General features: G+C 45.8%; 1 protein-coding gene across 1 annotated transcript in view; it reads left to right on the forward strand.

The window, feature by feature from the left end:
- Nucleotides 1-13,708, forward strand: part of TLL2 (tolloid-like 2) — a 150,333-nt gene that overhangs the window by 91,519 nt on the left and 45,106 nt on the right. Inside the window, exons 6-8 of the mRNA XM_011951207.1 lie at nt 2,071-2,249; nt 3,577-3,682; nt 11,180-11,304. Of these exons, the coding sequence (XP_011806597.1) occupies nt 2,071-2,249; nt 3,577-3,682; nt 11,180-11,304 (410 nt within the window). The remainder of the gene's footprint in view (nt 1-2,070; nt 2,250-3,576; nt 3,683-11,179; nt 11,305-13,708) is intronic.

The raw sequence follows: 13,708 nt of genomic DNA on the forward strand, positions 1-13,708 counted from the left end.
ACCAGGTAGGCAGAGCTTGCAGTGAGCTGAGATCCGGCCACTGCACTCCAGCCTGGGCGACAGAGCGAGACTCCGTCTCAAAAAAATAAAAAATAAAAAATGAATAAATAAATAAATAAATAAATATCAATCGTAAGAAAATGGACAACCCGAAAGAAAACAGGGGTAAGAGGTGCTCACATAGTTCACAGAAAAAAAAAAGAGTCACATAAATATGTGAAAAACTATCCAGCCTCAATGCAGTGAAATCCCATTTTTTACCTATCCAATTGGCAAAAATAGTTTGATAAAACCAGTGTTGGCCAGGATAAGGGAAATAGGACTTAAATATTTTTTAAGCTTCTGTGAGTAAACAGTAGGTGTATATATTTGTTGGGTACCCAAGATGTTTTGATACAGGCATGCAATGTGAAATAATCACATCATGGAGAATGGGGTATCCTCCCCTCTAGCATTTATCCTTTGTGTTACAAACAATCCAGGTACACTCTTTTAGTTATTTTTAAATGTACAATTAAGTTATCATTGACTATAGTCACCCTGATTTTGGGAAATAGTATATCTTATTCATGCTTTAATTTCTTTTTTTTTTTTTTTTACCCATTAACCATCTCCACCTTCCCCACCAGTCCCCCACTACCCTTCCAGCCTCCCATAACCATCCTTCTAGTCTCTGTCTGCATGAGTTCAATTGTTTTAATGTTTAGCTCCCATAAATAAGTGAGAACATATGATGTTTGTCTTTCCGTGCCTGGCTTATTTTAATTAACATAATGATCTTCAGTTCCATTCCTGTTGTTGCAAATGACAGGATCTCATTCTTTTTATGGCTGAATAGTACTTCATTGTGTACTTGTACATATGTTCTGTGCATGCACATTTTCTTTATCCATTCGTCTGCTGATGGACACCTAGGTTGCTTCCAAATCTTAGCTATCATGAACAGTGCTGCAACAAACATGAGAGTGCAGATATCTCTTCAATAGACTGATTTCCTTTCTTTCAGGTAGAGAGAAAGGGGCTTTTAATATCTCATTAGTGAGTATATAAACAGACAACATTTTGGGAGTGCAATTTGACAGTATCTGTCAAAATTTCAAATGCACATATCCTTTTATCCATGAATCCCATTGGTAGAAATGTACCCTACCATTTTTTTGTTTCATTTGTTGTTGTTTTTGTTTGTTTTGCTTGTCATCCTCTCCCCCGAGGCCTTGTTAAAATAGCAAAAACTGGAGTTACAGCCCAGATGTACATTAATGGAAGACTGATGAAATAAATTTTAGTATTACGAAAATGTATATAAATATTATTTGAAAAAAAATGATTGTGCCCAGAAGGGAGTCATCTCTAAGCCTCCTCTGATAATGACACCAAGTTGCATGCATTATAGACACTCATCTGCCTCCTTCCCCTGACTCCTCCTTTTCATTAAAAATGGCCCAGCAGGGAACTCCAGCACCTTGCGGGTGGAGGGTGGAGTATGGTATACAGTTTATGTCAGGCAGAGACCATATCTTTTGTCAGCTTTTCAAGAAGATTCATAACCACAAAAAGGTTAAGAACCATTTTTGGAGGGAATTTTTGCATTGGGTCATTGGGTGGGAAGTCGGACACTGAAATTCTGTTTCTTTTCTTTTCTTTTTGAGACGGTGTTAAGCTCTTGTTTCCTAGGCTGGAGTGCAGTGGCGTGATCTTGGCTCACTGCAACCTCTGCCTCCTGGGTTCAAGCAATTCTCCTGCCTCAACCTCCCAAGTAGCTGGGATTACAGGCACACACCACCACACCAGGCTAATTTTTGTATTTTCAGTAGAGACAGGATTTCACCATGTTGGCCAGGCAGGTCTCAAACTCCTGACCTCAGGTGATCCTCCCACCTCAGCCTCCCAAAGTTCTGGGATTACAGGCGTAAGCCACTGCACCCAGCCTGAAATTCTGTTTCTTTTACATGCGCACACACGCACACACACATGCACACACGCGCACACATACAGAGTGGGAGGGGGGACTTGCCTCTTGCTCTGAATGTCTTCTGACCTGCTGACATGGGTATTCCCGCAATTGTCCAGCTGTTGCTCCTATGTTGGGCGCCGAGGAGGAGGCCCACAGGCCATATCCATTGGGAAGAACTGTGACAAGTTTGGCATTGTGGCTCACGAGCTGGGCCATGTGGTTGGGTTTTGGCATGAACACACTCGGCCAGACAGAGACCAACATGTCACCATCATCAGGGAAAACATCCAGCCAGGTAAGGAGGCCTGTGTGCAGTCTGGAAGGCACTAGTCGGGAAGGTGGCAACCTCAGGGACAGGAGGGAGGGAAGGAGAGGACTTGCCAGGAGCTGAGCAATACTAATTGCTGAATATGGAGCAATGACTCTGTTGTGCAGGCCCTTCTCACCAGTATGACCACTGTCCATCTGTGGCTTCCTGGGAGGTCATCTGTTATAGCCTGGAGGTTGGAGCAGAAGCAAAATTATTTTCTATGTTTTATAGGATAATGAAATCTAACTCCGTTTCCTGAAAGGAACACAGTCGACCAGAACACTGTTGCGGCGTCAGAGCTGATAAGCAAAAAAAAAAAAAAAAAAAAGAGTTCTCCTGGCTGCTTTTATGAGTTATTTTTGCTGACTTAGGCAACATGTTTTCTGAAACTGAAATACAATTAGGACATGAACACATGTGAAAACAGTGTTACTGCCTAGAAACATTCTGCCCCAAGGCAGATAAAGTGTCTAGAATTAAAAAAAAAAAACCTTTCTTATGTCAAATAATTTTATATGGAAGTTAATATTAAGCATGAAAGTAGCTAGTTGAAGAATATGATCGCCTGACAAATACTTTAGAGAATCTGAATTGTGAGCTATTTAGGATTGAACTTAACTTTCTGATTCATTTTCTTTTGTTTCTTCAAATTGCAAGATCAGGTTTTTGTTTGATTATTTGTTTTGTTTTTTGTTTGTTTTTTTTTTGAGACAGAGTCTCGCTCTCGCTGCCCACGCTGGAGTGCAGTGGCGTGATCTTGGCTCACTGCGACTTCTGCCTCCCGGGTTCAAATGATTCTCCTGCCTCAGCCTCCTGAGTAGCTGGGATTACAGGTAGCCCGCTACCACGCCTGGCTAATTTTTGTACTTTTAGTAGAGACAGGGTTTCGCTATGTTGGCCAGGCTGGTCTCGAACACCTGACCTCAGGTGATCCACCCGCCTCAGCCTCCCAAAGTGCTGGGATTACAGGCGTGAGCCACGGCACCCGGCCCAGAGTTTTTTATTTTTATTTTTTATTTTTTTGCGGGGGCAAGTGAGTTGATAACTAGTCTGTCTGCAAACTTACTTTAAGAGGTTTGAGTGGCATTTGGGGATAGGTGTCGGGTGGTGGAGTTGGGAGAACACAGGGCTTGCTGGAAGTTTCAAATTTCTAATTATTCAAAACAACAAGAACCACTACAAGCCCTGTTATTTGACTGATTGGGCCAAGAGAGCCCTGGGAAGTTGCTATGGGCCCTCCTTCTCCTTCCTCTGCCTCCTTTCAGGTGCCTGACTTGGTTTTCCAAGGCCTTAACACAGTGTTGTGTCACAGGTCAGGAGTATAATTTCTTAAAAATGGAAGCTGGGGAAGTGAGCTCTCTGGGAGAGACATACGACTTTGACAGCATCATGCACTACGCCCGGAACACCTTCTCAAGGTCGGAATCTATGCTTATGCCTCGTCTGTGTTTCACTGTGCCTGCCGCAGGCTTCGGTCGGATTCCTGGAGGTCTGCGGAGAGTGGGTCTCTGCATGCTCCTAGCACGGCTGGCCTGTCTGTCCTTGAAATACAGTGGCCTCTGGGCTGCAGTGAAATATAATCTAATCAGGTTCCCGTTAATAAGATTGAATCCCATTGTGAAGCTGACATTCCATCATGCCCTAATGTCACAAGCAGCAAACTGGAAAAGGGAAATTATCGAGAGGTTGGCTGGGATAATAACTTAGAGGCTCTGTGTCAAATTTCCAGTGGGTGGGGGGAGTCTTTTGTAGAAGCATGGTGGTGCTCACCAATTCTCCTAGTAGAGGTTTGGTTTATTGGAAACTAGGCAGTGTCAGGGTTGGGAGGGCTGTAAATCATCGATTGATTTTAGAGGTGAAGACAATGAGGCTCCAGCCGGCTCTCAGAGGCACAGGTAACTGAGGACTGGAGTGAGAGCAAGGACCCAGGTTCCCACCTGCAGGTCACAGATGATGGAAGCTGCTGTATTCAAGTAGGGCTGGGCCGTTTATTTATGGCTGGCATGGGCAGGGTCTGTTCTGATGAGCTGTTCTGATGTGCTGTGCCTGGCAGACATTAAAGATTTTCAGTATTGTCCTTGCTTCTAGACCCTGTAAGTGCTTTGCGTGCAGAAGTTTTTCCCTACTTGTCCCACCCAGTTTTGTAGGTCTTTCTACCCTCGAGTTAAAGGAGGCACAAAGAACAAATATTTTCTCTCTTGGTGCTTTCTCTTCAGTCTCCTGTTAAAACCAGTTGTTTGCTTGTTTATTTATTTCCCCCAAAATGGGGGAAATAAAACACGGGTTTATTTATTTATTTCCCCCAAAAAGATCTGTGGTAACTTCCAATATACACATGGGATAACAAAGATAAATAATAGGTGAGAAAACTGGGGGAAAGGAGAAGGAAAAAATAAGGCTAGAAAGCTAAGTTGAGGCCCAGAATAAGTTTAGTGCTCAGAGTATATGCTGTGAGGTCATGTACACGTGGTTAGAGTTGACAGCAAATCCTGCCCTGTGCTTCCTAGTAGTCACAGCAAAGAGGGAAATAATCCATTCCATGAGTCTCCATGTCCATAAAGATTTGCTCAGAAAACATATGGCTCTTGGGAGTGAAAGGGAAACTGTTTGCAAAGGGCTCCTTGGCTCTTGGGTAAGGCTGCCAAAAGCATCCTATTGATGAGTTTGTTGTTAGGACTGTGGGAGAAATCATCTAAATCTCAGCATCCCAAATTCTCAGGGGGCGCTGTTCCTCTGGCCACATAGCTGCTTTAGTCATGATCTCTATCCTGCACCCAAACATGATCTAATGGGTGGAGTTGTGTTGAAGCTGGCATCTTTGACAGCACTTGGGAGTGGCATGAAATTGAGCCTTCCTGGCCTCTTTGATCTTCTCCTGGCTCTTTTCCAAAGATAGTAGAAGAAACACGGTGTGATGAAGAGACCACCGAACTGAGAGGCAGAAGCTGGGTTCTAGTCCTAGTTCTCATGTGACCCTTGCTTTTGAGGGAGGCAGACAGTAATTAGGGGCAGCTGTGTGATGGTTAAATCTCCACCTCCATGGGCCTTGGTTTCCTTGTGAGAGGGTTGGACTAGATGTTCTCTGAGCCCCTTCCAGCTCCAACCTTTCATGTTGCAGTTTCTCAGTCTGGTGCAGATAGGTGAGGGGTTGACAGATATGATCTCATTCACTGCCATACAGGAAATCTGAAGCTGGAAGGGCCTCCTCTTCCAGATTGGGAAACTGAGACATTGAGGGATCCACCCTGAGGCTGTGTGCAGGGAGTCTCAGGATGCCAGTGCAGTGTGCAGATATCCACAGGGGAGGCGATGCTTGGGTCTTGGGGTGGGCTGATTCACCTGTTTGGGAAATGGTGCGGGGAATACCCAAAGGCCCAGCCCATCATCCAGGAGTTATAGGCTACTACTAGAGACCAAGTATCAATTTTGTCAGGGAATCTATGTCAAGTGGGCCCAAGGGAGAAGCTTTTTCCTTGGGTCTTGTTTCTGTAGCTGCCATAACTCTTCATATTGCTTTTTAATTTATCTATTACTAATTATTAATTTATATGTTCATATTTATCTGTTGTATTCCCTTCTCTGGCAGTAGACTGAGATCCTTGAGGACAGAGACTATCTCATTCTCTTCTAGTCCCCAGCACCCAACATAGTGCCTGCCACCTAGTAGGTATTCAATAGATATTTGCTAAATGAATAAATTAGTGAATGAGTTTAAAGGGGCCAGGGGAACCTGGCAATGTTGGGGAATAGGTGAGGGTAGAAATTTCCATTATGCTCTTTGCAGTTTTTCCATGTGCTCACCAATGCGATGGCTACTTTATTAAGGTGAATCTACAAGTCTGTACCATGTAGGGCATTTGTGTGCTGTAGGAACTGCACTGCCTTCTCACCGCCTGCTCCATGCCAGGCACCGCACAAGCTCTGGAGCCAGAGGCCAGGACAGGATGCAGGCAGAGGATCTTCCAGCCCCGGCATTTCTTTTCTTGTCTTTCTTTTTGAAATATATATATATAGTTTTCTAGGATTGCTAGCTCATAATGCCATGCCTGTTGTCCCTCAGGGGATAACCATTTCTAACGCCCTTGTCAATGTGAACCATCAGCCCAGACCAGTGGAAATCCATGGGCCAAACCCATGAAATAAAAATTCCTCATCAAAAGTCCCCAGAGTATCTAGGAGGGAGATCAGCAGGGGCAGCACACGGGAGGATGGGCAGCTAGGAGCAGAGCAGCTCGCCGAGGGCAGGTGGACCCTCCTGCTACTGTTACATTAGCTACTGCTGCAGAGCAATTGACCCCCAAGCTTAGTGACTTAAAACAGCAGCTTATTATTTTTGATGATACTGTGGGTTAGTTAGTCAGGCTTGTTCTTTTCTGGTCTTTCCTGGGATCACTCACAGCAGCAGTCATCTGACAGACTGGGCTGGGGAGTCCAGGATGACCAGTCACACACCTGGCACTTGGTGCTGCCTGTTCATGCCCCTCCGTTCTCTCTGGGAGCCCCTTGGTTCTCCTTCATGTGGCCTCTCGTCCTCCAGTAGGCTAGACCGGACTTTTCACTGCATGGGGACTCAGAGTTCCAAGAGGGCAAACGGGGAAGCTGCAAGCCTCTTAAGGCCCCAGCTCTGAAACTTGCATGACATCACTTCTGCCACATTCTGTTGGTAAAAGCAAGCCACAAGGCCAGCCCCAACCTCAAGCGAGTGGAGAAATAGACTCCACCTCTTACTGGGAGGTATGGCAGCTTCACGTTGCAGTAGAATATGGCTATTAGGAGGAGTGACTTTTTATTTAACAATCTGCCACTGCTACCCTCTCACCTCTGCCCCAGAGTTGAGAATGGTTTCAGCAAATCTGTTTTGTTGCAGGTGGATAACTGCATTGTCCTTTCTGCCAACTTTTTACATGGATTTTCAGAAAACGATCTTGTTCAGTGGGTTTTTACTGGGGGCTTTTCTATTGGCATTTTGTCAATAGTTTCCCCACTCCCAACTCCATGGCATTATTTCTGGTCACAAAGACCCTGAAGCTGGCCTGTACCTCATGTTGGATTCTGTAAAAGAGCAGAATAGAGCCCGTAGAACATATGCTGATCTGGGCAGGCGGGCAAATGCTATACCCTGCTGATGGGAAACTCAATCTTTGTGTCTCTTTACGATTGAGCTGTCTCCTTCCAACTTTATTCCCTCTGGTTTATTGCAGTTCTTCTCCCCTCCCCTTTGGTTGGACCCAGGCTGTGGGGAGCAGTCTCTTTGGAGGTTTTGCTGGGCAAAGATCCAGGAGATGAGGAGACAGTTCTCTTGTACAGGGGCCTCTTTGTTTCAGAACTCAGAGCTGACAGTTTTATTCCCTGAGGCATCTGCTGAACTCTGTCTTAGTTTAGCAGAATGTCAATGCTTAGAGTTGTCCTACATGAAAGAGGGAAGGAATGTCACTGCTGTGGTTTACACAGGGGGCGGCTCTTGTAGTAAACATCTTCCAGAGCTGGAAGCTCTTGCTGGCAGCTTAGGATATGCAAGGGAGGAAGTCCAGCACCAAAGAGCGGTCTGAGTGTGAGCCAATGTTGTTCCTGATGTTTTGGTTTTTGAAGTCTGCAATGTTCTTAGCTCTATAATTTAATGCATCGTAAGACCTACTGTTCCTTGGGCAGCAGGAAACACTGGCTGGAAGGAGGAGGATTCCCAGAGGTGAGCTGAAGGCCCGCCTCTCCATGACCAGCTCTGTGAACTGGGAAAGTCACTTCAGCTCTGCAGGTTCAGTCTTCTCCCCTGTAGAGTGAGAGCTCCTGGCACCTGACTCCTAGGGTGTTATGAAGATGAAATGAGGTGGTGCAGGGAAAGGGCCCAGTGCAGGGCCTGGCACATCAGAAAGTCCTATGAACAATGAGTAAGTGCAAGAACATGGCCTCTATGCACCAGGCCCACTGGAGAAGTCATCCACGTGATGTGGCCAGGTAGCGTGGCGTGCTTACAGACTGTGGTGATCCTTATGTTTGTGCTGCAGAATTCCTTTCTGCAAGGGAACCAAGAAAATAATTACAAAAGGACACACCTTTCATTAGGGCAGAAGTGGCTGTTTCTGGAGTAGCTGATGATTGAATTTAGGATTTTCCACAGAGTCAGCACTTGTGGTTTAAAATGTAGTAAAGTCAGTGAGTGAGGCCAAGGATTCCACTCAAGTTTCTCTACAGGAGTCCAGACCCAGAGATGAGGCTATGGGAGCTAGAGAAAGACAGGTCAAGGGTTACATGTTGGGTCCGGAGATGCTGAAAAGGAAATCAGCAGATGATCTAGACTCCCACAGACTAAGATTGGAAAGTGAGCTTGAAATCTGATTTAGGAAAAAAAAGAAAAGTCTACACAAAAACAAAAAGATAACAAAGTGATGTAACCAGGAAGAGCCAGGGATAATAGTTATTTTCCAACGTAGTGCAGAATTTAGGGAAATAGAAACAGTGCTTGAAAGAGACAGAGAGAGAAAGAGAGAGAGCGAGCATGCACAGCTAATAGCTAGGTGACATGTACATTTTCGCTTCCATTTTGGATGTAAATAACTATTTTGCAAAGTTTTTAAAAGACAGTGCTTTATCCTGGTTGCATAATTTAATTCAAGAAGTGTTTTTTGAGGCCTGCTGTGCTCTAGTTTCTAAGGACAGAGATAAAACACCCAGTCTCTCTGCTTGAGGAACTTTTAGCAAGGAAGATGAATACCACCACTCCTTAAAAAAGACAATACAGTATGATAAGAAGAGACTACACAAATGATTAAGACCCAGAGCAGGGAATGATAAACTCCAGATGGGGGGAGTAGAAAAGGCTTGGGGAAGTCTTTTAATAGAGAAAGACATCTGATGGGGTTTTGGAGAATGAATAGGAGTTTACAAGTATACAAAAAAATAGAGGGCATGGGCAGCCTAGGGAGTGGATAGTATGTGCGAGGACATATTTGGGGCCTACAAGGAGCTTAGTGTTGCTTAAAATAATGACATATGCTTTATTCTTGTTGAGTATTATTTTGGTTATGGGATTAACGAGTCAGGCTGGAGAGGAAGGCAGAATCAGTGAGCAAACAGCCTAGAGATCTGAGTGGTGACTGGAATTTGGTGAAGGGTTCTAAGCGAAGAAGGCACGTGCTGCCCCTTGCATTTTGGGATGATTCCATTGCAGCATTGTGGCCAAGGGGAGCAGTAGAGTAGAAGTGGCTGAGTCTACAGGGAGGGAGGCCAGTTAAGAAGCTACTGTAAAGAGTTCAGGAAGGGGATATTGATCACTTGAGCTATGGCAATAGTCTGGGAACAAGGCGGAGGGTATGAGTTCAAGGGGTGGAAAAAAGGTATAGTGGACAGGACCTGGCTCCTGGTTTGGTAGGAGAGTATGAAGGAAAGGGAGGAGCTGAGAATGCCCTCAGATTCTGGCTCAGAAGACGAGGATCATGGAGTGAGCAGAAGGATGGAACTGTGATAAATTTGGTTTTGAGCATGTTGGATATAAGAGGCCCAGAGGACAGCCCAGGGGAGGTGTTACAAGGCATCTGGGGCTCAGCAGAGGATCCTGGGCTGGAAACAGAGGATTAGCTGTGAGGCTGCAGATATTGGTTAAAAGCCATAGGAGTAGATGGAACATGGAGAGAGAGGACAGAGGGAGAGGGCAGAAACCCAAGGGACATCATTGAAGGGGAAGCAGAAGTGGTTCTTGTCTCACTGCTCAGAGAGCGCTGTGGCCTGGACCCAGGGAGAAGACAGTGAGGAGGGAGGGGGCATCGGAGGTCCCAGTGCTGGAGAGAGGGCAGACAGAGATTGGAAGGTGTCCACTGGCAGACGAGTGGTGACGGTTGCTGATGGGGTCAGATCATTGTTGGACTGAGGAGTGAAAGAGAGTCGAGTACTCAGGGATGGAGACAATACTTTCTAGAAACTTGGTTAAGAAGGGAAGAAAAAAAACAAGGTGGTGACTGGAGGAGGCGTGGATTCAAGGACAGGCCTAACATCCAGGAGAGGCCCCAGATCTGGTAGCAGAGGCCCCAGGTCTGGAAGCAGAGGAGGAGGCTCAGAGCTGGCAGCAGACAAGGCAGCAGGCGGGGTGTAAACCATGCCTACAACAGGGCCAGCACTCAGCTGGCAACCTGGTTTCCACTTGTCTAGTTTAGAAATGAAGCTGTCATTTTAGATTTCAGTCAAGTAGGAGTAGAATAAATGTTAGAGATAAAAGGGGCTGCCATGACCATCTCAGCAAATTTCTTATTGTTTAGTAGGGTAAACTGATGCTTAGAGAGGCTCAGAGAGGGGAATGATCTTGTCCAAGCACACACAGGCCTAGCGTAGAAATGTCTACTTCTTGTTCTCTGCCTTTATCTCATTTTACATCTGATTTCCCTCTTACCAGCAGGGCCTCCAAACTCTGACCACTCATTCACCAACCTGCACTTGCTGACCAGCCCCTGAGAGTCTCACACTGGACCAGTTCCCAAGCTCTCCCGGGGTGGCTCCAGGACTTAACTACACACAGTACTTCCTAATGCACAGCTGCAGGGGGTGCCACTCACACCGCGGTCTCTCTGAGTGGAGCTCCCTGCAGTTGTGCAGCAGGGTGGCTCTGGGGCTTGGACCTGTGAGGGCTTCATGGAAGTGCTCAGGATACATCCCTAAGGAAGCCCCTGGGCTACTGCACTAGGGCAAATTTTACACTTGGCAGAGTCATCTTCCCACTGGAAAGCGAGTAGGCAGCTGATGAGATGGAATGTGAAATTGCCAGCACGAGCGAAGGAAACCTCTTCAGTCATGCCAGCCCGGGAGAGGCAGGCCCGGAGGCAGGAATGTTGATGGGGTTGTGGGCAAGGGAATAAAGCCTGGAAATCCCAGCACGGACAGACTGATGGCCTTGACTTTTCTTTCTCTCTCCCTTTTTTTCCTTCTTGTAGAGGAGTTTTCTTGGACACCATCCTCCCCCGTCGAGATGACAATGGCGTCAGGCCAACCATTGGCCAGCGCGTGCGGCTCAGTCAGGGAGACATAGCTCAAGCCCGGAAGCTGTACAAATGCCCAGGTAACTATGAGCCGAGGGGACTGCCAGCACCTCCCTAGCATCTCCAAAGCACAGTCTCTGTGCTGGGAAAACAACTTGGGGGACCTAAAGGGACTATTCCTTGGCAGCTTTAATTATTTCTGGTGTCCTTCTGGTAGGAGGTGCTAGGCAGTATAGAAAGGCGAAATGGTGACATGGTGGCAGGCAGTAAAGAGAATAATAGGTCTTAGAGTTCATAGGCAATTTCATGAGAGGCTTCAGACTTCTCTGGCAAAGCCTTTGTGTCCAGAAGGGGAAGAAGGCATAACAGAACAACAGTAAATAGAGGCACACTGCAGTGTGCACCCCATAACAGTAAGAGCACCTCTCCTTTCTGTGGAACTAAGGGATGTGGGTTTGGAAAAACAAGAACCAAGCAGGATTTTGCAGGAAGACAAAGAGTGAGGGAGAATGCTTTTGGGAGTATGGGGGTCAGTTTCCCAAATGCTACAAGATGGAGGAAGTCTCAGTGCTATTAACGAGCTTGTTGCTTTGGTCTTGGGGCTTTCCTGGCCATCCAAGGTGCTGGTCAGTGGCCAGGAGTCTGCCATTGAAGGTGGGACAATACACGAGGATTGGAGCAAATGCCTGTTCCCCGGCCCATTTGGAAGCGTTCCTTCCCCTTGGATTTGTCCCGTTTGTCTTCCATCCCCTTGGCATCATCATCATACACACACTGTCTGAATTATTCTAGACCCCTTTCAGCTCTTGAGCCTCAACGTAAAGCATTGGTTATGGCAGCTGAGTTTTTACCACTGATGGGTGAGAATCTATTTCAGTGGTTTTAGAAGGATAGAAGGAAGTTCCATTACCAATAGCCTTTCCCAGACTTTCAAACCAGACACAGAGTTTGATCGTGAGATGAAGTATTTGAAGTGAGGACCATCTTAGAAAATCTGGGCTGTCACATTACCTTACTAAGCAGGACCCCAGGGCATGCAAAGTGCTGTGTGGGGCTTGCTTCCTCAAGAAACTCTAGAAAATATGTCCATCCAGCTATTAGTCATCTGGGGGCATGTTAGGGCAGAAATGCAGGACACACATATCATATAACCTTGCTGAATTGAACGGGAAACCTTACAGCATTCCCTGGGAAATGCCATTGTATTTATTCAGTTATAATGTTTATGCTGCTTACTTCCCAAAATGATTTGCAGCAAAATACCGTGGAGCCACACAGTAATGTATTTGTTCTTGCAGAATGTTTATGATTATCCTAAAATAATTTCCATGGAACCCTTGGGGGTGTTGACTGCCAGGCGTAATCCTCATGATGCCTGGCAGTTGTTCAGTAATGTGATATTGAAGCCCCGACATCCAGGATTTCCTGAGGCCGATAATGGGCGATTCTCCACAGATCTCTTCCTGCAGCTCCAAAAAATATGGAGCTTCCAGTAGTTCCGAGTAGTAACTGAAAGCTCAGTCAGTCGCCGTGCAGAGGTTGAACTGCATGTAAGGAAAAGATGCCTAAGGATGCTGGATCTCCACGTTAGGGTTGGCCACATAAGAGGAGGGGGTCTCAGCGAACCAGTGTCTTTGTCTTTGGAGTCTGAATCCCCAGGCATTAGAGAAATGCAAAACCTGTAGTTTCCAAAGATTCATACAGGTACCCTTCTTTTGTGAGGACAAATTAGGGGAAATATTTTTCACGTACATAAAGACTAGGTTCTAGACTCATAACCAACCCTGAAACATTCAAGGGCAGAATAGCCTGCTATAGAAGATTCCAGCTCCCTGTGCCTCTGCATTGTTTTGTTTTCTTGACTGCTTGATAGTTCTTTCAGAAGTGAGTAGCAGAAAAAGAAGAGGAAAGATTTAAACTAACAACTGAAATAAGTTTCAAAGCATTTTTTTCTTTTTGTCTTACCTACTTGCACTTTCTTTCTTTTCTTTTCCTTTTTTTTTTTTTTTTTGAGACAGGGTCTCACTCTGTCACCCCGACTGGAGTGCAGTGGTGCAATCTTGGCACACTGCAATCTCTGCCTCCAAAGCTCAAGTGATTCTCCTGCCTCAACCTCCCAAGTAGCTGGGATTACAGGTGCACACCACTACCACCCAACTAATTTTTGTTTTTTTAGTAGAGATGGGATTTCACCATGTTGGTCAGGCTGGTCTCGAACTCCTGACCTCAAATAATCCACCCGCCTTGGCCTCCCAAAGTGCTGAGATTACAGGTGTGAGCCACCGCGCCTGGCCCCTACTTGCACTTTCATGTTCTCTCTGCCACCGATATTATTATTAGCAATAATAATGTCTATTATATATGAAGCACTTACTATGTTCCAAGCACTGAGCTGATCCATTTCATGTAATGCACACGATTTCACTAACCCTCTCAGGTAGGTCCTGACCATTTTACAAATAAGAAAACTAAGGTCCAGCAAGT

This window comes from Colobus angolensis, unplaced genomic scaffold (genome assembly GCF_000951035.1).
Source record: "Colobus angolensis palliatus isolate OR3802 unplaced genomic scaffold, Cang.pa_1.0 Scaffold316, whole genome shotgun sequence".
NCBI lineage: Eukaryota > Metazoa > Chordata > Mammalia > Primates > Cercopithecidae > Colobus > Colobus angolensis.